The sequence below is a fragment of the Heptranchias perlo genome, chromosome 11 (genome assembly GCF_035084215.1).
Source record: "Heptranchias perlo isolate sHepPer1 chromosome 11, sHepPer1.hap1, whole genome shotgun sequence".
In the NCBI taxonomy this organism is placed as follows: Eukaryota; Metazoa; Chordata; class Chondrichthyes; order Hexanchiformes; family Hexanchidae; genus Heptranchias; species Heptranchias perlo.
Window position 1 is genome coordinate 19,260,888 of NC_090335.1, and position 23,897 is coordinate 19,284,784.

The following is a 23,897-nucleotide window of genomic DNA, read 5'->3' on the forward strand; positions in this document are numbered from 1 at the left end:
ACCCTCTCTCAGAATGATCGATCTTGCCAAGTCGCGGATGTTCCTCAGGGGCAAGAACTGTCCATTTTTACAATGGGTGAACCCTGCTGCCTTCCAGGAAGGTTTTAACAGTGAACCAGGTGTTCCGGAAGTCGGCTGCAGTTCGACATTCCTTCCAGTTGGCGTCCGATTCACCTGGTGGTCCTGATGATTGGCAGATGACGATAGCCCCGCCCAGGTCCCCCGCTGGCCCCGCCCCTCGGTGGCTGTCGTCAGGGTGACGCGCGGAGCCTCGCTCTGGCGCACAGGTAGTGCTGTTCCAATTCGCCATATTGAGAGCGGAAGCGGCGTCGGGGCGAGAAAAGGGTAAAGAGAAGAAGGGAGGGAGGGCGACGGGTCGAGACCCGGGCCCCAGGAGAGGCAACGCGTGGGGCGGGGATAAAAGGCCAGGCCAGGCTAGGCCCCGGGTAGCGCGGCCCCATTGCTTTCTGACTAAAAGTCGGTGCGCGCGAACCCACCCTGTTCCGCGCGAGTCCGGTCGGCGAGTTCGAGCCTCCTCCCCCTCCCCGCGCGGCCCCGGGTGCGAGGCTGACGGGAGCGCGGTCGGGTCCGGCTGTGAAGATGCCGCTCGCTCAGCTGGTGGACCCCTGGCAGAAAATGGCTGTGGAGAACGAGAGTGAGGTAAGCGTAGTCACTGAGAGCCCGACTTACCCTCCCCGACCCCCTCTTCCCTCCCCGACCCCCTCTTCCCTCCCCGACCCCCTCTTCCCTCCCCGACCCCCTCTTCCCTCCCCGACCCCCTCTTCCCTCCCCGACCCCCTCTTCCCTCCCCGACCCCCTCTTCCCTCCCCGACCCCCTCCCCGACCCCCCCTTTCTCTCTTCCCCCCCCTTCTGCCCTCCCTTCTCTCTTCCCCCCCTTCTGCCCTCCCTTCTGCCCTCCCTTCTCTCTTCCCCCCCCCTTCTGCCCTCCCTTCTCTCTTCCCCCCCCTTCTGCCCTCCCTTCTCTCTTCCCCCCCCCTTCTGCCCTCCCTTCTCTCTTCCCCCCCCTTCTGCCCTCCCTTCTCTCTTCCCCCCCCTTCTGCCCTCCCTTCTCTCTTCCCCCCCCTTCTGCCCTCCCTTCTCTCTTCCCCCCCCTTCTGCCCTCCCTTCTCTCTTCCCCCCCCTTCTGCCCTCCCTTCTCTCTTCCCCCCCCTTCTGCCCTCCCTTCTCTCTTCCCCCCCCTTCTGCCCTCCCTTCTCTCTTCCCCCCCCTTCTGCCCTCCCTTCTCTCTTCCCCCCCCCTTCTGCCCTCCCTTCTCTCTTCCCCCCCCTTCTGCCCTCCGACCCCTTCTGCCCTCCTTTCTCTTTCTCCCCCTCCTTTCTCTTTCTCTCTCCCCACCCCCCCCCCGACCCCTTCTGCCCTCCTTTCTCTCTACCCCCCCGACCCCTTCTGCCCTCCTTTCTCTCTACCCCCCCCCCGACCCCTTCTGCCCTCCTTTCTCCCTACCCCCCGACCCCTTCTGCCCTCCTTTCTCCCTACCCCCCCGACCCCTTCTGCCCTCCTTTCTCCCTACCCCCCCGACCCCTTCTGCCCTCCTTTCTCTCTTACCCCCGACCCCTTCTGCCCTCCTTTCTCTCTACCCCCCCGACCCCTTCTGCCCTCCTTTCTCTCTTCTCCCCCCCCCCGACCCCTTCCGCCCTCCTTTCTCTCTTCTCCCCCCCCCCCCCCCCGCCCTCCTTTCTCTCTTCTCCCCCCCCCCCCCGCCCTCCTTTCTCTCTTCTCCCCCCCCCCCCGCCCTCCTTTCTCTCTTCTCCCCCCCCCCCCGCCCTCCTTTCTCTCTTCTCCCCCCCCCCCCGCCCTCCTTTCTCTCTTCTCCCCCCCCCCCCCTTTCTCTCTTCTCCCCCCCCCCCGCCCTCCTTTCTCTCTTCTCCCCCCCCCCGCCCCCCTTTCTCTCTTCTCCCCCCCCCCCGCCCCCCTTTCTCTCTTCTCCCCCCCCCCCCCGCCCTCCTTTCTCTCTTCTCCCCCCCCCCCCCGCCCTCCTTTCTCTCTTCTCCCCCCCCCCCCGCCCTCCTTTCTCTCTTCTCCCCCCCCCCCCCCGCCCTCCTTTCTCTCTTTCCCCCCTTCCGCCCTCCTTTCTCTCTTCTTTCCCCCCCCCCCCTCCCCCCTCCGACCCCTTCTGCCCTCCTTTCTCTCTACCCCCCGACCCCTTCTGCCCTCCTTTCTCTCTACCCCCCCGACCCCTTCTGCCCTCCTTTCTCTCTTCCCCATCCCCCCCTCCGACCCCTTCTGCCCTCCTTTCTCTCTTCCCCATCCCCCCCTCCGACCCCTTCTGCCCTCCTTTCTCTCCCCCCCCCCCCCCCCCCCCCCCCCGACGACTCCTGCCCTCCTTTCTCTCTTTCTCCCCCCTCCGACCCCATCTGCCCTCCTTTTTCTCTTTCCCCCCCTCCGACCCCTTCCGCCCTCTTTTCTCTTTTCCCTCCTCCGACCCCTTCCGCCCTCCTTTCTCTCTTTCCCCCCTTCCGCCCTCCTTTCTCTCTTCCCCCCCCCCCCCCCTCCGACCCCTTCCGCCCTCCTTTCTCTCTTTCCCCCCTTCCGCCCTCCTTTCTCTCTTTCCCCCCTTCCGCCCTCCTTTCTCTCTTCTTCCCCCCCCCCCCCCCCCCCCCCGACCCCTTCTGCCCTCCTTTCTCTTTCTCTCCCCCCCCCCCCCCGACCCCTTCTGCCCTCCTTTCTCTTTCTCTCCCCCCCCCCCCCCCCCGACCCCTTCTGCCCTCCTTTCTCTCTACCCCCCCGACCCCTTCTGCCCTCCTTTCTCTCTACCCCCCCGACCCCTTCTGCCCTCCTTTCTCTCTACCCCCCCCGACCCCTTCTGCCCTCCTTTCTCTCTACCCCCCCGACCCCTTCTGCCCTCCTTTCTCTCTACCCCCCCGACCCCTTCTGCCCTCCTTTCTCTCTACCCCCCCGACCCCTTCTGCCCTCCTTTCTCTCTACCCCCCCCCCCCCGACCCCTTCTGCCCTCCTTTCTCTCTTCCCCATCCCCCCCTCCGACCCCTTCTGCCCTCCTTTCTCTCCTCCCCCCCCCCCCCCGACGACTCCTGCCCTCCTTTCTCTCTTTCTCCCCCCTCCGACCCCTTCTGCCCTCCTTTCTCTTTCTCCCCCTCCTTTCTCTTTCTCTCTCCCCACCCCCCCCCCGACCCCTTCTGCCCTCCTTTCTCTCTACCCCCCCGACCCCTTCTGCCCTCCTTTCTCTCTACCCCCCCGACCCCTTCTGCCCTCCTTTCTCTCTACCCCCCCGACCCCTTCTGCCCTCCTTTCTCTCTACCCCCCCGACCCCTTCTGCCCTCCTTTCTCTCTACCCCCCGACCCCTTCTGCCCTCCTTTCTCTCTACCCCCCCCGACCCCTTCTGCCCTCCTTTCTCTCTACCCCCCCGACCCCTTCTGCCCTCCTTTCTCTCTACCCCCCCGACCCCTTCTGCCCTCCTTTCTCTCTACCCCCCCGACCCCTTCTGCCCTCCTTTCTCTCTACCCCCCCGACCCCTTCTGCCCTACTTTCTCTCTACCCCCCCGACCCCTTCTGCCCTCCTTTCTCTCTACCCCCCCCCGACCCCTTCTGCCCTCCTTTCTCTCTACCCCCCCCCGACCCCTTATGCCCTCCTTTCTCTCTACCCCCCCCAGACCCCTTCTGCCCTCCTTTCTCTCTACCCCCCGACCCCTTCTGCCCTCCTTTCTCTCTACCCCCCCGACCCCTTCTGCCCTCCTTTCTCTCTTCCCCATCCCCTCCTCCGACCCCTTCTGCCCTCCTTTCTCTCCTTCCCCCCCCCCCCCCCCCGACGATTCCTGCCCTCCTTTCTCTCTTTCCCCCCCTCCGACCCCTTCCGTCCTCTTTTCTCTTTTCTCTTTTCCCTCCTCCGACCCCTTCCGCCCTCCTTTCTCTCTTTCCCCCCTTCCGCCCTCCTTTCTCTCTTCTTCCCCCCCCCCCCCCCGACCCCTTCCGCCCTCCTTTCTCTCTTCCTCCCCCCCCCCCCTTCCGCCCTCCTTTCTCTCTTCCTCCCCCCCTTCCGCCCTCCTTTCTCTCTTCCTCCCCCCCTTCCGCCCTCCTTTCTCTCTTCCTCCCCCCCTTCCGCCCTCCTTTCTCTCTTCCTCCCCCCCTTCCGCCCTCCTTTCTCTCTTCCTCCCCCCCTTCCGCCCTCCTTTCTCTCTTCCTCCCCCCCTTCTGCCCTCCTTTCTCTCTCTCTTTCTGCCCCCCCTCTTTTTTTGCAAAGTTAGCTTTTTATTTATTTTTCTGTCTGGTTTCACCTGGTTGTAATCGTGACCAGATCTTGGTATTTGTTATAAGGGTAGTTTTGGTTAAGCGCCTTGTAGTTTTGTGTGTCTTGTCTGTCCCAGGGGTCAGGGAAAGAGGTTTTAATAACTCGGCCGCACTGGTAACCGAGTGATCCCCGGTCTGAGGTTAAGTAGGACGTGGGGTCAACCTCCGTCCTGCTGACTGACCACTGACTCGTAGCCAAGTGCATGATATTACCAAGTCTGTCAAGCACATCAAAAGTTCCAGGGTCTATGTTTTCAGTTTGGCATTTTAATGACCTAATTTGCTTCAAGGTTTCAGCCCTTGAAATGTGTTCTCTATTTTATTGTGTGTGTTTTGCCCCCCAAATGTGCGAAGTTTAAAGTGATCACTTCGGCGTAGTGTGATTTCTGATGATTGTGCCTTTACCCAGCTTAGTAAAAATGAGCTACTGCTGTTGAAACAACTCGACAGGGTTTAAATCCAAGCTTGACAACTGATCTTTTTATTCTTGTCATGGGATTTCTTAGGGAAAGTATCACACAGAAGCCATTAAGAACTTTCTTTTGAAATGTTTTTTTAAAATTATTTTTACCAAGTAACTGATGCAAAACTGAATCTTTGCAATTTGCTACTGGCTACAAAATCTAAAATGTCAGACCCTGTTTGATCAAAAGCTGGGTCATTTTATTTTTTTGTTAACTTTAGATCTGATTCTAACAATTAACTTCTGTAGCTTTTTAAAACTTCCTTTTAACCTATTTGATCTATGTGGCTGACATCTCTCATTAGCCAAAGGGCTGCACAAATAACCAGCCTCATTCTTCAGATAACATTAGAAGTTTTTTTAGAATGAGTGGTGCAACTTGCTTTCTTGCCTCCTGGCATGGCATGTCCGAGGTTGGGAATACTCCATGTAGAAACTTAAGGCACAATCTTTACCTATCATTCTGAGGTGCACTGTGTTGGAACCGTACTTGTTTGGGGAGGGGATTTGAGGTCTAGCAATAAAACGCTGCTGCCAAGTCAGATTCTAAGTACGAGTCAAGGAGTTGGTGCTGTTTATGTATCAATTAAAAAGAGTAGAAATTACATATAAAATAAAACAATTGCCAAAGTGAGAATTTTTATGTTTTCTTTGCATTAATGGGAAAATATGGGATAATGGCTCAGAGTCAGTTGCAAGGTAGCGATTTTGTAACCTTGATGTTATGGACTGCAGAAATTATGTTTTAGATTTTAATGAAAGTCGGCACAACCTTAAATATGAATTGTTGCCTTAAACTCACTGACTGCTATCATGTATGTGCTTTATTTAGAAAAAAAACATGAGTAGCATACACTGTTTGACTTTTTAAAAGTTGTGGAATGGATTGATATGGATGAAGGTATAATTTAGTGCATGACTAAATTTAGTATTAAAGCTTTCCCCCAAAATCACGACACTATTGAATTGTTTTGTTGGCTGATATTGTTTCTCTTAAAACCCCAGTGGTACTGATTTTTGTTCTATTGTCATTAATGTACAGTACCCAAGATTATGCATAAATAGAAACCAGAACTGTCATAAAACCTGCAGATAGAAAATGTGATAACTCCCTTTTAATATTCTGAAGATCTTGCAAAGTCTAGCTTGCTGCATATACTTTGCCTGAAAATTTTAATTGTTCACTAGCTTTTTCAAGAGATGAAGTTTTTCCTCTATGTATTTTCTTGCCTCACAGTCAACATCGTTTCCCCTATGTAAACTTCTCCACAGCCAGAAACCAACTGAGGGCCTAAGCAGGGGCACTACACTGCGTGACTACACCCGATGTCAGGCTAGTATTGCCACACAACATAACAGTCCTCCACAGTCTGAGGTATACTTAAAAACTTTGGAGCATTTCTGTATAAAATTTGCATTGATATTTTAAAAAATATATGAATGTGAGTGATGTATTGATACACAATGAAAAGTATAAACTGAATGCCAGAAACAGTTAGCATTTGAAAGTAGAAGATGGGTTCATGTTATAGGTGACAAAAAGGCAAATATTTATGGGGGAAAATTATAAAATCATTGCCCAGTTACATCTAGCATGTTCAGTTTATATGGCCCAGTGCCACTGTTCATCCTGTAGGTGCTGTTGTAGGCTTTTGAGGACTTGAGAAATGGTTTGAATTTCTACTTATAAGTGCACATTAGTATTACAATAAGTGTTTTTTATGAATTAAGCCAGTTGTGGATACTTTGGCGTCTACAGCACAGAAAAAGGCCTTTGGCCCAAATGGTCTATTCCTGTGTTTATGCTCCACACGAGCCTCCTCCCTACTTTATCTAACCCTATCAGCATATCTTTTTTTTTCTCCCTCATGGTTATCTAGCTTCCCCTTAAATGCATCTATTCTATTTGTCTCAACTACTCTGTGGTAGCGTGTTCCACATTCTTACCACTGGGTAAAGAAGTTTCTCCTGAATTCCTGATTGGATTTTTTAGTGACTATTTATTATTCCCCACAAGTGGAAACATTTTCTTTACATCTACCCTAGCAAACCCTTTCATTATCTTAAAAACCTCTATCAGGTCACCCCTCAGCCTTCCATTTTCTAGAGAAGAGCCGCGGCCTGTTCAGCCTCTCCCGATAAGGATATCCTTTCAGTTCTGGTATCATCCTTGAGTCTTTTTTGCACCTTCTCCAATGTCTCTATCATTTTTATAATATGGAGTGCAGAACTTTTTTTAAAAAAAGATATAGCACAGAAGGGGGCCATTCGGCCCATTGTGTCCGTGCCGGCTCGAAGAACAACCAGGTGCTCATTCTAATCCCACCTTCCAGCACCCGGTCCATAGCCCTGCAGCTTACAGCACTTTAGGTACAGGTCCAGGTACTTTTTAAGAGTTGAGGGTCCCTGCCTCTACCACCAAATCGGGCAGCGAATTCCATACACCCACCACCTCTGGATAACCATCTTGCCTGCTTATTGTCAACTCTCCAGGGTGATGGTATCTCCAGGGCACACTGCCTGCTCTAACCTGTTTGACATTGGTGGGGACCAATGGGTAATTCTGATAGATGTTTTGTTGTGTGACTTGAAGATGCTGTGTATTGCTACAGTCTGGGGCCCGTCACCAATGGAAGTGCGAGAACCTAGCTTGCAGCAGTGATGGTTGATGCCCTAGCTTCCTTCCTCTGCTCACTTAGTATATAGCTGGGCTGGTGTAGGGAAGCAACCACCATAGTTCTTTCCCCTTCTCCCTTCTACACATGCACCCACTTGCACAGATGCACTGAAGTATCTGGTGATGCAACTCTTGTATCATGTCATTGTATGTTTGCTGACACTCTAGTGTCTCATTCAGCACACATCATCTTTTCTCCTCTGTCTTGGAGTCTTCCCCTTGACTTTTCCACTTATTTCCCTATTGCTCTACTCCACCCCCTCAGTAATTTGAGATGACATGTGGTAACTGTAGCATGCTTGGGAGGAACAAGTGACTTTGGACCGATGGTTCCCAAAGCTCTCCACCACTGGGATTTTCCTTGTGTCCTGTCTGGATCTGTTATAGACTAATTAAGAGATTGATTGCTATGATGGTCAACACCTTAATTATCATTCTATCATATGACTACCAGGATGGTAGAAGGCAAACTAGATGGACCTTCGACTTTTTTCATCTCGCAATTCCTATGTTCTCCTTCCTTGTTTCTATCTTCTTACCTTCCCCTTTCTCCTGCCCTTTATGGTCTTGTACTTTAAATTTTTCTGCTTGGTTTGTTTCTTCGCTGTTTTTCTCCCCAGACGACATGCTGTTCTCTTGTCTTGGGGTGTCAGTCTGACTGTGACAGTATTTTGCCGCACCCCCCACTTTCTGACTCGCATATGGAGTCATACCAGAAGTGTTTGAAAAGAAAGCAGAAATGGAACATGCCAGTAAGGGCCACGATGTTGCCTGTAGGTAGCATTGAGATGATGTGCAAGGAGTTTGTTTGGTCGGTTGTGTGCAAAACCCTGTAAAAGAGCTTGGGGTAAGAATGGATGTTTGGGGGATTATAACATGAGCTAAGACTTCTAACAGGAGAAAAAAGGTGAGGAGAACCAGGAAAAGTAAAGGAGGAGCTATTAGGAAGTAAAGTTTGTATGTTGGGAGCCTTAACATTTGGAGGAAGAAAGATAAATAAAATGAGGGTATTGTCATAGCTGCCAGATTGTTCTGATTCTTTTCAGTGATCTGATTGGTTCACTTTTAGTGAATAGAAAAAAAACCCTTGATGGAGGTTTTTAATCCATTAGAATGACTTGCATCCTATAGACGTATTGGATGTGTTCCTGATGCAAAATTTAAACAGATCCACGTAGTAGAGGGTTCATTTGTCACGAGCAGTTTACCCCATTTCACTGGTTATTCAGTAGTAACTTTCAATGATAACGACCCCTTTTGATTTGTCCTCTTACCTCAGTCTTGTTGTCTTTCATTTTGTTGCAATTAAGTTCTACTCTGACTTTAAAACTGCATTTATTGTTCAAGTATTCCTTTTCATATATGTAAGTTTTGGTAGTTATCCATATCATTCAGTAAAATAAACCCTAAAATTGCTGCTCATAAAGTCACATGGTCTCGTTGCGGCAATCTGTTGTAAACTCCTGTCAACTATGATGCTTCCATTGGCAAAAAAATTAAACCAATGAATATATGTTTCTGTGACGCAGAGAATAACTATCTGAAGTACGTTATTGAGTAAACTAGGTGAAGGCACAAGCCTCATGGTGTAGGACAGCACCAAGGTTGAGAATGCGATAAATCAGAACATAGCGATTGGTTGTGCAAACCAAAAGCTTGCGGGTTGGGGCCATGGGAGAGAAAAGGAAAGATAGTCAGGAGGGCTATTTAGAAGAATAGATTAGAGGGAACAGAGAAATCACAGAGTTGTTGGTCACTCCTGAGCACTAAAACATTTTGATGGGACTTAGTGCCTGATGAGTGATGGTCGTTCTATCCTAGGTGATCCAAGAAAATCTGCCAATTATGCACCCAACCCATTAAAATGTTACTAACCACATTCAGCATTGTTTTTGTGGGTCATGACATTTTGCCTCCCCTCCACCACATACTGTGATTGCTTTGTAACTTAATTTTTCTATTTTTCACTTGCTTTGGGTGATAGATTTTAAAATCTTTCTTAATTCTATTTTATTGGGCTTTTTCATCTCTTGCTTGATTAAAGTAGCCGAAGGATAACTTTAAGTAAGTTGTGCAATTTTTATTATATAATGTTGAATTCTCACTTGAAAATTCAAATTTTTTTCCTTTAATTGACATGTTTTCTGGTTAACTATTGGACAAGCACATTCCACCAATAAATGGTTCAGATACAGTTGCCAGTTGATTAAACTCTGTTATCAGTAATAGCAAATCACAAATAATGCTCTTTGTTTTCAGATTCATCAGATCCAACTGTGGGAAGTACAAGCATGAGCTCCCACTGAAAGTAGGCAGTCCAATCTGCTGGTTTACTTCATTCTTGAGTAAAAGATCAGCTGTTTTCTGCTGGGGGGTTATTCAGGCAACACTATCTGTTTTATCCCCAGTGGAAGATCATCTATTTCTGGCGGAGTGTTTCTCATAGCTGATGCCTTTTTAATAACGCTCACCTTGTTCGTCTGTGACTCTGCTAGTGTAGTCACCGTTGTAATGTAGGAAATGCAGCAGCCAATTTGCATGGTGCAAGCTCCCACAAACAGCAAAGTGATAATCTGTTTTAGTGGAGTTGCTTGAGGGATAAATATTGGCCAGGACATGGGGGAGAACTCCCCTGATCTTCAAAATAATGTCACATCCACCTGAGAGGACAGACAGGGCCTCAGCTAAAGGTATCATCCGAAAGGCGGCACCTCCTACAGTGCAGCACTCCCTCAGTACTGCACTGGAGTGCCAGCCTAGATTTTGTACTCAAGTCTCTGGAGTGGGACTTGAACCAACAACTTTCTGACTGAGGTGGGAGTGTTACCACTGAGCCACAGTTGACACCTTGATTGCTGACAGGGCTTGGTGAGCCCAACATGGAGGACTGTGTACCCCAGACTCAATGTGAACAACTGTTTTTTAAAATACAAATTATAATTCCCAACACGCTTAACCTCTTCCTCGCCCCAGGAAGCATATTTATTATACAGGAGAGTCTGTGTGTTTGTCTGCAGACTAGGGTGAGAGGCAAGGCTGAAGGGTGCGGTGAGTCGGGGATGATCTGTCTCAAAGGAGTGAGTGGGAAGTCTCTAGATGGGTTTGCGGTCAGGGACCAGGAGGAATGAAAAAAGTCTGGTTGGGCTGGAAGAGAGGTTCATGGGGAAGGTGAAGGCTAGCCAGCCAGTGGGAGCACAGACTTTGGTCCATGGCACATCAATAACAGTAGGTGGCAACTATGTAAACACACTTGCTGCAGACAAACAACAACTTGCATTCATATAGCACCTTTAACATAAGTGCTTTGAGGTGTAATCAAAATTTGGATGCTTAGCTAAAGGAGGAAATATTAGGAGGGGTGACAAATGCTTGATCAGGGTGGTGGGTTTAAGGAAGTAGGAGAGGGAGGTGGAGGAGTTTAGTGAGGGAATTCCAGAATGTTGGGCCTAGGCAGCAGGTGGCATGTCCACCAATAGTGGAGCAAAGGGGAGGAGGAATACACGAGTCCAGAGGAGCAGAGAGTTCGGGGCTGGGTGGTTGTAGGGCTGGAGGAGGTTACACAGAGGGTGAGCGAGCCCATGATGAGATTTAACCGCAAGGATGATAATTTTGAATTTGACGCGTTGGACCGGGAACCAATGCAAGTCAGTGAGGACAGGAGTGATGGGTGAGCAAGACTTCGTGAGGCATAGAATATAGGTAGTCGAGTTTTGGATCAGCTGAAGTTTAGGGAGAATGGGAGGCTGGCCAGGAGAACATTGGACTAGTTGAGACTGGAGTTGCCAAAGGAATAGATGAGAATTTCAGTAGCAGATGGGTTGGGGGTGGATGATGTTATGGAGGTGGAAGTTGGCAGTCTTTGTGATTAGGACATGGGGTTATAACTCAGCTCAGGGTTGAATAGTGTCATCCGATAGTGTAATGTTAAGTCTTCGGCAATTTTTAAACCGATTTCTCCACCTTTTCTACATATTTCCTCTAGGTTTCACTGAGCCATGTGTGAACTGTGAGCATCCCGGCCCTTCAGCAGAGCTGCTTTGAACCAGCTGCTGGGAGTGACCGGTTGAGAGCAGCTCTGCTGAAGGACCGAGTTGCTCGCAGTTGGTACAAGGCCCGTCGTTTTTTCCTCTCTTCTTTGGAGAATTGCTTGGCTTCCACTTGGTTGTTTCCACCGCAGCACAGTTTAGTTTGGCTGTTCAGTGAGAGGGGAAGGGAATGAAGTCCATTGTCCCACCACTCCATTGGGAGGAAGCTGACTCTGGATCTTTTTACTGGCACAATAAAGTAGAGTCCTGTTGGTTATGAAAGGCCTTCAGATATACAATCATCTAAAACTAAGTTGGCTTCCTAGGGCATTCATCTTTAAATGCAGTTGCATTTCCCATCCACAAGATGAGATGGGAAGAGATCAGTTTCCTTTAATATCTAAACCTTTTAGTACTGACTAGAATGGAAAGGTGAATTATACGTGTAATGCTGTCAATCGGCACAGTTACTGTGTCATTGTCAATGCTTATAGCTAGAAGATCAATCAGTTCCTTTTATCAAATTGATAGATGGATGTGAGTCATTACCCTGGAGACATTTTATGTCTACTCCTGTAATATTTGTTCTGGCATGGAATGGACACTTGCTTTGTGGAGCAGCAGCAATCTGCATTTCTGTGCATTGAATCAAGTGCTACGGCTCAGCCAATGCCTGCTAAATTGCATAGAATTTACAGCACAGAACCAGGCCATTCAGCCCAACTGGTTTATACCGGTGTTTGTTCCCCACATGAGCCTCCTCCCACCCTTCATCTAACCCTATCAGCATACCCTCTATTCCTTTCTCCATCATTACAATCATCAATGCTGCACTTTGTGCATGTGTCTTGATTTATTTCAGACAAAGGCCTGGAATTTGCTTGTCATGGTAGATATGATTTCTGGCAGGGTCATCTTAACCATCTTAGAATCATACACACAGAAGGAAACCATTCAGCCCATTGTTCCTGTGCCGGGTATTTGAAAGAGCTATCCAATTAGTCCCTCTCCTCTTCTCTTTCCCGTAGCCACGCAGTTTTTTTCTTCCAGTATATATCCAATTCCCTTTTGAAAGTTACTATTGAATCTACTTCCACCACCCTTTCAGGCAGTGCATACTGCATTTCAGGGTGGGGGCTTGGTAGCATCATTATTGTTTGCAGTGGGATTGAGTCTAATCTTTTGAGGTTTATTATTGTTTGGTTTTATCATTGAGGCCTGAATTGTACAGAGATTAAAGCAAGCATTCAACCTCCTGTGGATATTAGGATATATATGGTTTGTAGATCTCCCATGTAGCTGTGCCCTTTTAAATGATGGAGTAATCAAAAGTGTTTTGTATCCGAGTCGTTGCTTTTAATTCTAGGATATAATTAGAGATCCAGTAGGTATGCTGAATTTATATATGTATAATGTTTTTTGACTGCCCTTAGTGTGCCATGCAAAGCACTAGCTCTTGAAGGTATTTTTTATTTCAACCAGCGAAATCTCAATTGAGAGTGAATTGGGTCAGTTTGTTACTTAAGATGTGTTTAGGTATTTATACTTGGAATTGCTTCTTGCATGGATCACCTGTGTATTCTGGTAGAAACTAGTAAAGTTGATGTCTTGGCCAGGGCATAGGAGATGTATCCTCACAAACATCATCTTGGTTTACCACAAAGAGAGAAGTGTGAGTCATCAGTATTTGTAGACTTATTTAGTTCAAGCCCCACTCCAGTACTTCATGTAATCTAGGTTGATGTTTCATTGGAGTGCTACATTATCAGCGGTGCCATCTTTTGGAGGGGACAGTAAACCAAGGCCCCATCTATCTGTTCAGGTGAACTTAAAAGATCCCATTGCACTATTTAGAGGAGAGCAGGGGAGTTCTCCTTACTTCCTGGCCAATATCATCCCTCAAACAACACTATCAAAGACTGATTAACTGGTCATTTATCTCATTGCTGTCTGTGGCAATTTGTGTACAAAGTGGCTGCTGTGTTTACCTGTATGGGTGATTTCATTTCAAAAGTAATTCATTGGCTATAAAACATTTTGGGACATTCTGAGGCCATAAGATGCTATATAAATGCAAGTTCTTTACTTATTGGTGCCAGTATGGAAAAGAAGATAACAACTTGTATTTATATAGCGCCTTTAACGTAGTAAAACTTCCCAAAGCGCTTGACGGGAGTGTTATCAGACAAAATTTGACACCGAGCCACAAAAGGAGATATTGGGACAGGTTGGTCACAGATTTTTAAGGAGCATCTTAGAGGAGGACAGAGAGGTTTAGGAAGGAATTCCAGAGCTTAGGGACTAGATAGCTTGCACAGTTAAACCAATACAGTTGTATGCTGCTCATAACTCCATCACTTCAGAGTGCTCTCTAGATGCAAGCCAAGTTTGGAAAGACAAAATCTATAATTTTGCTACAACTGAAGTGGACATAATATGAAAAAATCATACCAGTGTGCTTTTCTACAATCCTAGTTACAAAACTACACTAGTTGGCTCTCTGAAAGTTTCTTATCCGGTAAACATGTTCTCTGAACAATTTCACTTTGAGAGAGGGTCCATATTTTTTTTTAAAAATCAGCCTTGCCTGTTTATTTTGTGTAATCTGCTTTGTCCATCACAGATTTCTCTCATTTCACTGCAACATGTTTCACTGAGGCTGTCGACCAATGACTAGTGGAGGTGCTGGTCAGTTAGTGAGATCTTCAGGATCCTTTAACCAAAAGCTTTCTCTGGAGCACTTGGGTTTAGAAACATGGGAACAGAAGTAGGCCATTCAAACCCTCAAGCCTGTTCTGCCATTCAATAGATCATGACTGATCTGTACCACAACTCTATTTACACACCTTTGTTCCATGTGCCTTGCTCCTCTTACCCATCAAAAATCAATCAATCAATCAATCAATCAGTGTCAATCTTGAAAATTTCAATTGACCTAACATCCACAGCCTTTTGAGGGAGCGTGTTCCAGATTTCCACTATCCTTCATGTGAAAGTGCTTCCTGATTTCACTCCTAAATGGCCTAGCTCTAATTTTAAGATTATGTCCTCTTGTTCTGGATTTCCCCCACCAGAGAAAATAATTTCTCTATCTACTCTATCAAACCCCTTACTCATTTTAAATACCTCGATTATATCACCCCTCAACCTTGCTGCTCCCAATCCCAGTGTTCATGCAGTTCGTGTTCTAGTTTCCAATGTGCTAATTTCCAATGTGCTGACACACTAAACTAAAAATTTCCAAGAAAATGGGAATAATGCAAGATTAGACATGACGCAGAAATGCAACCGCAGTTCAGTGATTTTAAGCCTATTGTTTATTCTGGACTAAGTTTATTTCCAGTGTCTTGGGTCAACTTAAAAATACTGATGGTTTAAAAGGCAGGTCCTTGTCCTAAGAAACATTTCTGTTTGCATTATCACTCATTCTAAACCACATCCCACCTTGTATTTGCCTCCAAGGTCTTATTCCTGTTGAGAGTCATAGTGCATTTACACAGTTTTGCTTTTCACAGGAGTTCACTGCCACAAAGTTTATTTTAACTAAAAGGACAGGTAAATGTGTTGCACCCTCTGTGCAGGAGTTAGACATTTAATACAGATGGTTTCCTGCAGTAATGAGCAAAACCCCAGTCTCCTTACCCCTTTTGTCCCAGTTAACTGCCTATTGCTGTATATGCACTAGTGAGTTTTAACAATTTGGCATAGAGGGTTAACAAAATGCTCTTTCACCTCTGGAACCCATGTTTGAATCTGACCCAGATCCATGGGATGGAAGTCTCATCTTTCTGGCGAGAAGGAGACTGTATGGGTATAGTTGCCTAGCAGTTATGGTACTGTACTAGTACCCCAGAGATAGTGAATTTGAATTCCATCATGGCAAGTTGGACATTTGAAATGATTCATTTGTCATTGGTGGTTTGTCGGCTGGCATCAGATAAAGCAACCATGCTAGCTGTCGGATTGTCATAAAAACCCAACTGGTTCGTTCATGTCCTTCGACAAAGGGAATCTGCCATGCCTACCCAGTCTGGCCTACATGTGACTCTAGTCCCATACTGTATAGTTGACTCCTAATGCCCTTTGGGCAACTTGGGGTTCGCATTAAATTCAGTCTTTCCAGCGTTGCCAAGAACAAATGTGAGAAAAAAAATGAATTTGAGGAGCCATACAGACGGTTCAATAGTGCAAAAATTCACGCTAACCTTCGGTCTCTGGGGCTGATGGGAATGGCCAGACTGTAATCCCTGCAAAGTTGACCTGTACAGTGCTCCCTTCTCCATTTTCTCCTCCCCACCCCACAAAAACACCAAGAATATTGCGGGAGGAAAGGAAGTATTGAATCCCCAGCACTAGCTTTCCTCATCTGGATCAGCCCCTGCAAAATGCTCCCTTTACTAGAATGATACCCGGACTTCAAGGGTTAAGTTACGAGGAGAGATTACACAAATTGGGGTTGTATTCTCGAGTTTAGAAGATTAAGGGGTGATCTGATTGAAGTTTATAAGATATTAAGAGGAACGGATAGGGTGGATAGAGAGAAACTATTTCCGCTGGTTGGGGATTCTAGGAGTAGGGGGCACAGTCTAAAAATTAGAGCCAGACCTTTCAGGAGCGAGATTAGAAAACATTTCTACACACAAAGGATGGTAGAAGTTTGGAACTCTCTTCTGCAAACAGCAATTGATACTAGCTAAATTTAAATGTGAGATAGATAGCTTTTTGGCAACCAAAGGTATTAAGGGATATGGGCCAAAGGCAGGTATATGGAGTTAGATCACAGATCAGCCATGATCTTATCAAATGGCGGAGCAGGCACGAGGGGCTGAATGGCCTACTCCTGTTCCTATATTCCTGTGTTCCCCATTTCTCCCCCCCTGTTTTTTTTCATTCGTTCATGGGATTTGGGCGTCGCTGGAGAGGCCGGCATTTATTGCCCATCCCTAATTGCCCTTGAGAAGGTGGTGGTGAGCTGCCATCTTGAACCGCTACAGTCCGTGTGGTGAAGATTCTCCCACAGTGCTGTTAGGAAGGGAGTTCCAGGATTTTGACCTAGCGACAATGAAGGAACGGCGATATATTTCCAAGTCGGTATGATGTGTGACTTGGAGGGGAACGTGCAGGTGGTGTTGTTCCCATGTACCTGCTGCTCTTGTCCTTCTAGGTGGTATTGGTCGCGGGTTTGGGAGGTGCTGTCGAAGAAGCCTTGGCGAGTTGCCCCCCCAAAAAAAACTTGCCTCTGCACTTGAGTATTTGAATCAAGCAGTTGCATCATAATCAATCTTTGATACTTGCTGCAGATTCTTCAAATTCAGGATGGGTTCACCTGGAGACAAATGTTGATACCACTGTCGTTATCAACTGTGTGCTTAAAATGCTTTGTGGCTGTAGATTATTTGGCTAACACTAGTTTTTCCCAGTTTGTCTGATTTTATGCTCTTCCAGCAATGAGGTCCAGACCTTAAATATCATTGCAAATGGATTCTTAGAAAATGTATAATGATGTGGGGTCATACCAGTTGATAGACTGTCTCAGTAGGAGACAAACCTAGCCTCCAAAGTCTGTTTTTGTCAGTGGACTTCTTTTAATCTTGAGGTTTTATGCACTGTTCTATCTCTTGACAGTATTCCCTCTGATTACCAAAGCTTCATTTCAGATCGGGTGATACTGTAGTGTAATAATTAAAATTTTAGTGAAGCATTATAGACAAATAAAATATTTCTTGTAATATACTTTAAAAATGAAAAAATACCGAGCAGTACAATTAGAGTTCCTGACCTTCCAGACTTTGGTTATATCTGGATAGAGTTACCACATATAATGCTAGAGTGAAGTAGGTTGGTTACAGATCTGGTACTAGTGGGAATAATTTGAGGTGATGAATTTAGACTGTTGCTCACAAAGCACATTGACAGGACATTAAAGTTTATTGGCTTAAGTGCTATTTTTTCCATAATTCATTAAATAGAAAGACTTGAATTTATATAGTGCCTTTCATGACCTCAGGACATCCCAAAGTTCTTTTACAGCCAATAAAGTACTTTTGAAGTGTAGTCACTGTTGTAATGTAGGAAACTCGGCAGCCAATTTGTGCACAGCAAGGTCCCACAAACAATAATGCGATAATGACCAGGTAATCTGTTAGGTGTTTGAGGGATAAATATTGGCCAGGGCACACTATTATTAGTACCAACACACTAAACAAGCCTAATGTCAGCATTAGTACTCCACTCACCTGAGAAAATGTAATAGTCTTGTTAGATTCTAGGGCCTTAATTCAGAAATGGAAAAGCTTTGGCTAGTCTCAGACTGAGGATTTTGCTGTTGAAAGAGCTGCATATGTAGAACCTGAAGATCACTGCAAAATTTCCTATCTTCCTCTGCAGACTTACACAGCTGTAAATGGAAGGAATTTGTCTGGTTCAGAGACTGAAATTGTGAAGCCTTATGAGTCAGGTTCTCAACTTCCTTCAAGAGCTTCTGAGACATTACTGTGGTTTAGGTTAATCACGGTGAATGGTGTATAACCAATGGAGAGTGGATTATTTGTCTTCAAATGCAATACTTTCTATTCCTCTATTCTAAGTTAATTTCTAGTATATTTGAATGTGGCTTAAACATGGAACTTCAATGAATGAACTTCTTTTAAATCAATTGTCAAAAGGTTGTTTACATTGGATCTTAGCAATTTTTGGTTTCCTGATTGACAAAATTACCATGAAAGTTCACGTCCCTGTGACTAAATAGTGGAATCAGATCTCTCTGCTAAATAAAACTCTTCACATTTAGTCTGTTCTCCTTCCGTGAAGGTTCCCCCCTTCTTTCTCCCAGCAGAAGCAGATTGGTAAGTTTCAATAGGACTAGCTTTTGATAGAAAATTCTGACCTTTAAATTTAAAAAAAAATATTTATTTTGCATGTAGTGGAAGTATAAAAAAATTAAACTTACTTGACAGCCTGTAACTTTTTTTTTCTTTTAAACTTTTGCAGCAGGATGGGCAGCAAATGGTGGATGAGCCCATGTCAGAAGACGAAGCAGTTCATCATCTTGTAAGTCAGTGCTTTAAAATGTCATGACTTGGTGTGTCTTTTTAAAAATTCATTGAGAATTGAAATCTATACCATATAAACATAATTTATAGAAAGAATTGTCAGTTCACTAGCTTCGCCCCTCTGGCGAACATGTGAATCTGTAGTTCTTTTCAAGTTTCTTCAGGCTTTGTCAGTTAATAAATTCAATGAGCCAGTGAGTAGCAAAACCACACATACCAGGTATCATAGTAGGTAGTGTAGGTACAGCACAGGAGGAGGCCATTCGGCTAATCATTCCTCTGCCGGCACTTTGAAAGAGCTGTCCAATTAGTCCCAATCCCCTGCTCTTTCCCCATAGCCCTGTAAAATTTTTTTCCCTCCCAGTATTTATCCAATTCCCTTTTGAAAGTTACCAACAGCCTGGGGACCGAGTAGGTTGCAACATGGAGCACCTTCGTGTTGCCTAGATCAAATCAATTTCTTATCAAAACATCACTGTTCATGCCTTCTATCCCTATCCTCTGACTGTTCCACATTTTGCTCTAACTGCAACTTATCTTTGTTTCTTTAGGTTTTACCTGACTGTTGTTGCTTAAAAATATATATTTTAAATTATCTAACTACAAAGATGTCTGTCATAATGTCTAGGTCCCAAGGTCAGTCTGCTTCTCTATACAATTGTATCAGACATGAGCATAGATATTAAGTTAATATTGTACACGCATCGGACATTGTGGTTTTGACAAGTCTAACATGAGGTAACAAAGGTAATCATCAAAACAATAGTCTTAAATATTCTTTTATGCTACATATGTTCATTATATGGTCGTATCCTGTGAGTTTACTATAGGGCCCTCGTTACATGTTCTTAGTTCAGTAAACACTAAACTGAGATGTCTAAACCAGTTACTTGCTTATCTTATTCAGGGAAATAATGCACAGAAACCTGAAGAAAGAATATTAAGACGTCTTCCTCTCCCTAATCCAGAAAATGAGTTTGCAGCTATTAAGCCTAAACCTATATCTCTCTCCAACCACTTTAAAGATATAAAGGATGCAATCTTAGCATCTGCACATTTTTCTTAATCCCCTCTATCTCTAACCTTCTCCAGCCCTACAATCCTCAAGAACTGTGTTCCTCCAACTCTGTCCTCTTGTGCATCACCCCCCACCCCCACTCCTTTCGTCCACCATTGGCGGTCGTGCCTTCAGCTGTTTAGGCCCCAAACTCTGGAATTCCTTATCTAAACTTTGCCACCCCTCCTCCTTTTAAGACTCTCCCTAAAACCTACCCCTTTGACCAAGCTTTTAGTCATCTGAGCTAATATCTCCTCCTTTTGGTTTGGTGTAAATTTTTGTCTGAATACGCACCTGGGATGTTTTTCTACGTTAACGGTGCTATATAAATGCAAGTAGTTAACTCCAGTCAGTAAGTATTTCTTGGCCTATTATTTTTCAGTATGAAAAGGTGCCACTCCCATTGATATAATCTGTGTATGTCAAAGGTAGCAAGTTGGTAAGCGTCCAGATGGATAAAAATTAAGCTGCTTGTGACATCATAAGACACCAGTGGCAGTTTTGACTTCAAATTCACTGTAGTCTGTAGGAGCTTACATTACCTTCTACTCGTGATGCTTGGTTATTTGGAAACTGAGCAGAGTATAGTTGAAGGCTGATAAGATTGTGCCTTTCAATGCAGTTGAAATTTCAGCTACGTAAAATAGTTGCATGTTGAAATATGGAAATGAAGCCAGAACAATTTTTGCTGTTATCTGTCCAAACTAAGATGTCAATATTAATTTCTGGAGCAGTCCTTTTACTAGGCATAACTGCGGAGAAAAGTATTAAACCGGACTTTAATATGATGTTATGAAGTTAGTTTCAGCCTCTTTGAATTGTGGTTTTAAGCAATGGTACAAATTTATCTTACACAAGGACACCACATCATACTTAATAGGCAGTCTGAGCTGTTTCTTGTATATCTTTGTGATGTGAATAACTGAAGTGCAAGTTTGGTTTTAACTAACCTGGCTAAAGTGTGTTCCTATTTTCTGGGCATGAAACCTGCAGCGTTATCTGTTTAAACTTCAGCTCAGATTGATAAAACAGATGCAATTTTATACATGCACTTTGTTCTAATATTTTAAAATGCTTCAAAATTTTATTGATCAACTCTGCGGACACTGCTTTTGTGGTTGGCATTGACCCTTCCATTATTACTGTGCTGCAGTAATCTTTTTCCTTCTGCCATGTCATCAATGTTATCAGACTGCTGTGTTTGTGTTGCAACCTTGGTTGATCGCTTGCTGTATTTTTACATCTTTTTTGATACCTGATTATCGTTGTTGGTCCACTATCATCGGAGATCCTGTGACTGTCCTCCACACCTCTTTAAGGCAGGGACTTGAACCCTGGTGTTGTTTTGGACTATCCACGGTTGCTCTTTCATCGACTTGTTCTGTACGGCAGCTGCATCGCGGTTTGCAGTTTGTGGATGCCTGTTGGCTAATTCATCAATTAGCTCATCCATATTTTGATGGCATGACAGGTGGCACAGGTGCCCCTTTATCTGCCCTGACTCCAATTAGATCAGTATACCATCATAGTAAAGTACTGATTTGACTGCCAAGTGAAGACTGGAACAACCTATGAGACAAAAGTTTTCTATCTGCAAGGGCTGAAGCAAAGATCGGGCATCGGGAACAGAGTGGATCGTGAGCCAATTGGGAACTTGAACTTGTTGAGAATGGGAATTAGGTGTAGTGGGGGGAGGAGAGGCTACATTTTTTTTAAAAAGTGAAAAAAATTGACTTAAAAAGTAATTAACTATAAATAAATAGATAATTTAGTTGCGAGAAGTGGCACAAAGCACCAGGGGAGGAACCCCAGGTATCAGTACAAAAGCAGGAGCAGAGTTGAGAGAAGTGGCACTGAGCACCAGGGGAGGAGCCCCATTCACTAAGAACAGAGTGAGTGACATCAGTGATGTCACAGTGAACAGAGAGGAAGAGCTCTCAGATTCCCTGGAATGAAAGGGTAGGTTAATCAGGGTAAGTAAATAATAATCGAGTATCTAAATGTAATGGACTGGCAGCTGAGACCCATTGCCTGCAATTCTTGCGCCATGTGGGAACTTCAGGACTCTTAATGTGTCCTGGAGGGCCACATACAGAGAATGCCTCCAGTTACTCGAGCGCAAACTAAGTGTTTCTGAGCTTGAAGGGCAACTGGAGTCACTGCAGAGCATAAGGGAGGCTGATGGTTTCCTGGATCGTACGTTCCAGGTGGTCACTCCTCAGCTGCAGACAGTTCAGGATAGCAAATGGGTGGCCACCTGAAAAGGTAGGAAGAGGCAGGGTGTGCAGGAGTCTTCTGGGTGAGTGGCGTTAAAAAGCAGGACCTCAAAGGTAGTAATCTCCGGATTACTCCCAGTGCCATGCACTAGTGAGTACAGAAATAGGAAGGTAAAGCAGGTTAATATGTGGCTAGAGACATGGTGCAAGAGGGGCATTGGAACTAGTTCTGGGGCAGGCGAGACCTGTTCAAGACAGACGGGTCACACCTCAACAGAGCTGGGACCAATGTCCTCGCGGGGAGGTTCACTAGTGCTGTGGGGAGTGTTTAAACTAGGCAGGGAGAATGGCATCAGGATGTAGCATTAGAAAGGAGAAACAAGGTGCACAAAGAATTGGGAGAGACAGATAGCACTAGAGTAAGAAATAGTACAATATTAGGTGGGATCAGACTGAGAGAATACAAGAAGGTCTAAGATAGGTTTAGAGTGCATGTGTGTAAACGCACAGAGTGTGACAAATAAGGTTGGTGAGCTGCAAGTGCAAATAGCCACTTGGGAATATGATGTGGTGATAACGGAGACCTGGCTCAGAAAAGGACAGGATTGGGTACTAAATATTCCTGGATACAAGGTGTTCAGGAAAGATAGGGAGGGGGGATGGCAGTATTGATTAAGGAGAATATTGCAGTGCTGGAGAGAGAGGATGTCCTGGAGGGGTCAAGGACAGAATTTATTTGGTTAGAGTTAAGAAACAATAGAGGTGCCGTTACACTGCTTCTATAGGCCACCAACCAGTGGGAAGGATATTGAGGTTTTTAGTGGTCCAGTGACCAGCTAATGACTCTTTTCCATGGGGTGGGAGCCGTGGCGGCGGAAAGAGGTGGCAGGTTGATATGTTTATGGGAAATATATCAGCTTTCTGGAAGCCTGGAACTGGGTCAATCCTATGTGGCGGGCTAGGTAATACAGTACCTGTGCCAGGGCACTGTTCATTGTTGACTGGCCAGCCTGCTTAGCTCATTAATGGAACTTCAAGGGTAGCTCTGTCACTGCAGGCTGGCATTCTCCTTACATGGCTCCTGATAATGCTGCAGGCCGGTGCCCTAATGGGTAGGGTGATCCTAGTTGGACAAGTATCGAGAAGTGTACCACTTGCTCTGTTCTACTAAGATGAGAGGATTTAGCTGGTTAAACATTATCCCTGAAAACACTTAATTGGGGTCTCTAACCTGTGAATAAGCTTTTTGGACTTGAACAAGTTGTGTTCTTGTAGGGAGTGAGTGTGCACTCTGTTTTGGGTAAAGTGAAACCCTACTTGTATAGATTTGTTGGTAGATAAGTTTGGATCTCTTGAGCATAGTGATTAGTTGATTCACGCATCAGCCAGGCTACCCAAAATAAAATTTCCCACTTGACTGACGCAATGCAAGCCTTATAGCTTTCAAGAGTGGGTGAAATGCAAATTACTACTTTTATCTGTTTCTCTTTAATTAAAAATGGATAGACCTTTTAAAAAAAAAAGCTTTACAGAAGACTAAGGCCATCAAAGATCAAATCTTCCAGGTGCTGATCTCCTTGTTTTGTAACTGAGGTGACTCAAGGCTAGGAGAACAGATTTCCATCCTGCTCCTTTGTAGTCTCCGAAAGCACCAGAAGGGTTTTAACTAATTGAGGCCACTAAAGCCTCTGCCAGTGCTGCTGCTAGCAGATGTACAAGAGCTAACCTGCAGTGACTTTCTCCACCTCCCGTTGGGAATAGCAGCTGGTTTCCACTGCCACCCTGGCTGAGATTAGCAACTCTAGTCGCTAGTGTTCAAGGAGCCACATTTTAATTTTTAGTTTGAGAATTATCCTATACTTGGACCTCAGCCTGAACTCTTACTCAAATTGTCTTTTTTCTGCAAAGCGAATGTTACTTTTCCTTTCTTTTGATCTACTGTTTCACCCTCAAGTTGAATATAGATTTTTTTTTTTTGGATGCCAGGAGTCCTATCCTTTTGTAGTTTGGTCCGATGGTAGCAGCTGTCTTTGTCTCGGATGCTCACGGCTTCATGAAATCTCTGAAATTGAACCCGTTTTGATAGTGACTCCTTATTGGTGATTAGGATAACAATCATAGAAATAGACCTAGGCCACTGCT

At 45.6% G+C, this 23,897-nt stretch overlaps 1 protein-coding gene across 5 annotated transcripts in view; it reads left to right on the forward strand.

The window, feature by feature from the left end:
* Positions 1–282: 282 nt before the first annotated feature.
* LOC137327144 (ribosomal protein S6 kinase alpha-3) overlaps positions 283–23,897 on the forward strand; it is a 90,584-nt gene continuing 66,969 nt past the window's right edge. The window contains exons 1-3 of one of the 5 annotated variants that reach the window (XM_067992641.1): positions 283–660; positions 5,966–6,103; positions 18,421–18,480. In XM_067992641.1, the coding sequence (XP_067848742.1) occupies positions 601–660; positions 5,966–6,103; positions 18,421–18,480 (258 nt within the window). In that variant the 5' untranslated portion in view covers positions 283–600. The remainder of the gene's footprint in view (positions 661–5,965; positions 6,104–18,420; positions 18,481–23,897) is intronic. The other 4 variants (XM_067992642.1, XM_067992645.1, XM_067992643.1 and 1 more) reach the window with 4 other exon arrangements.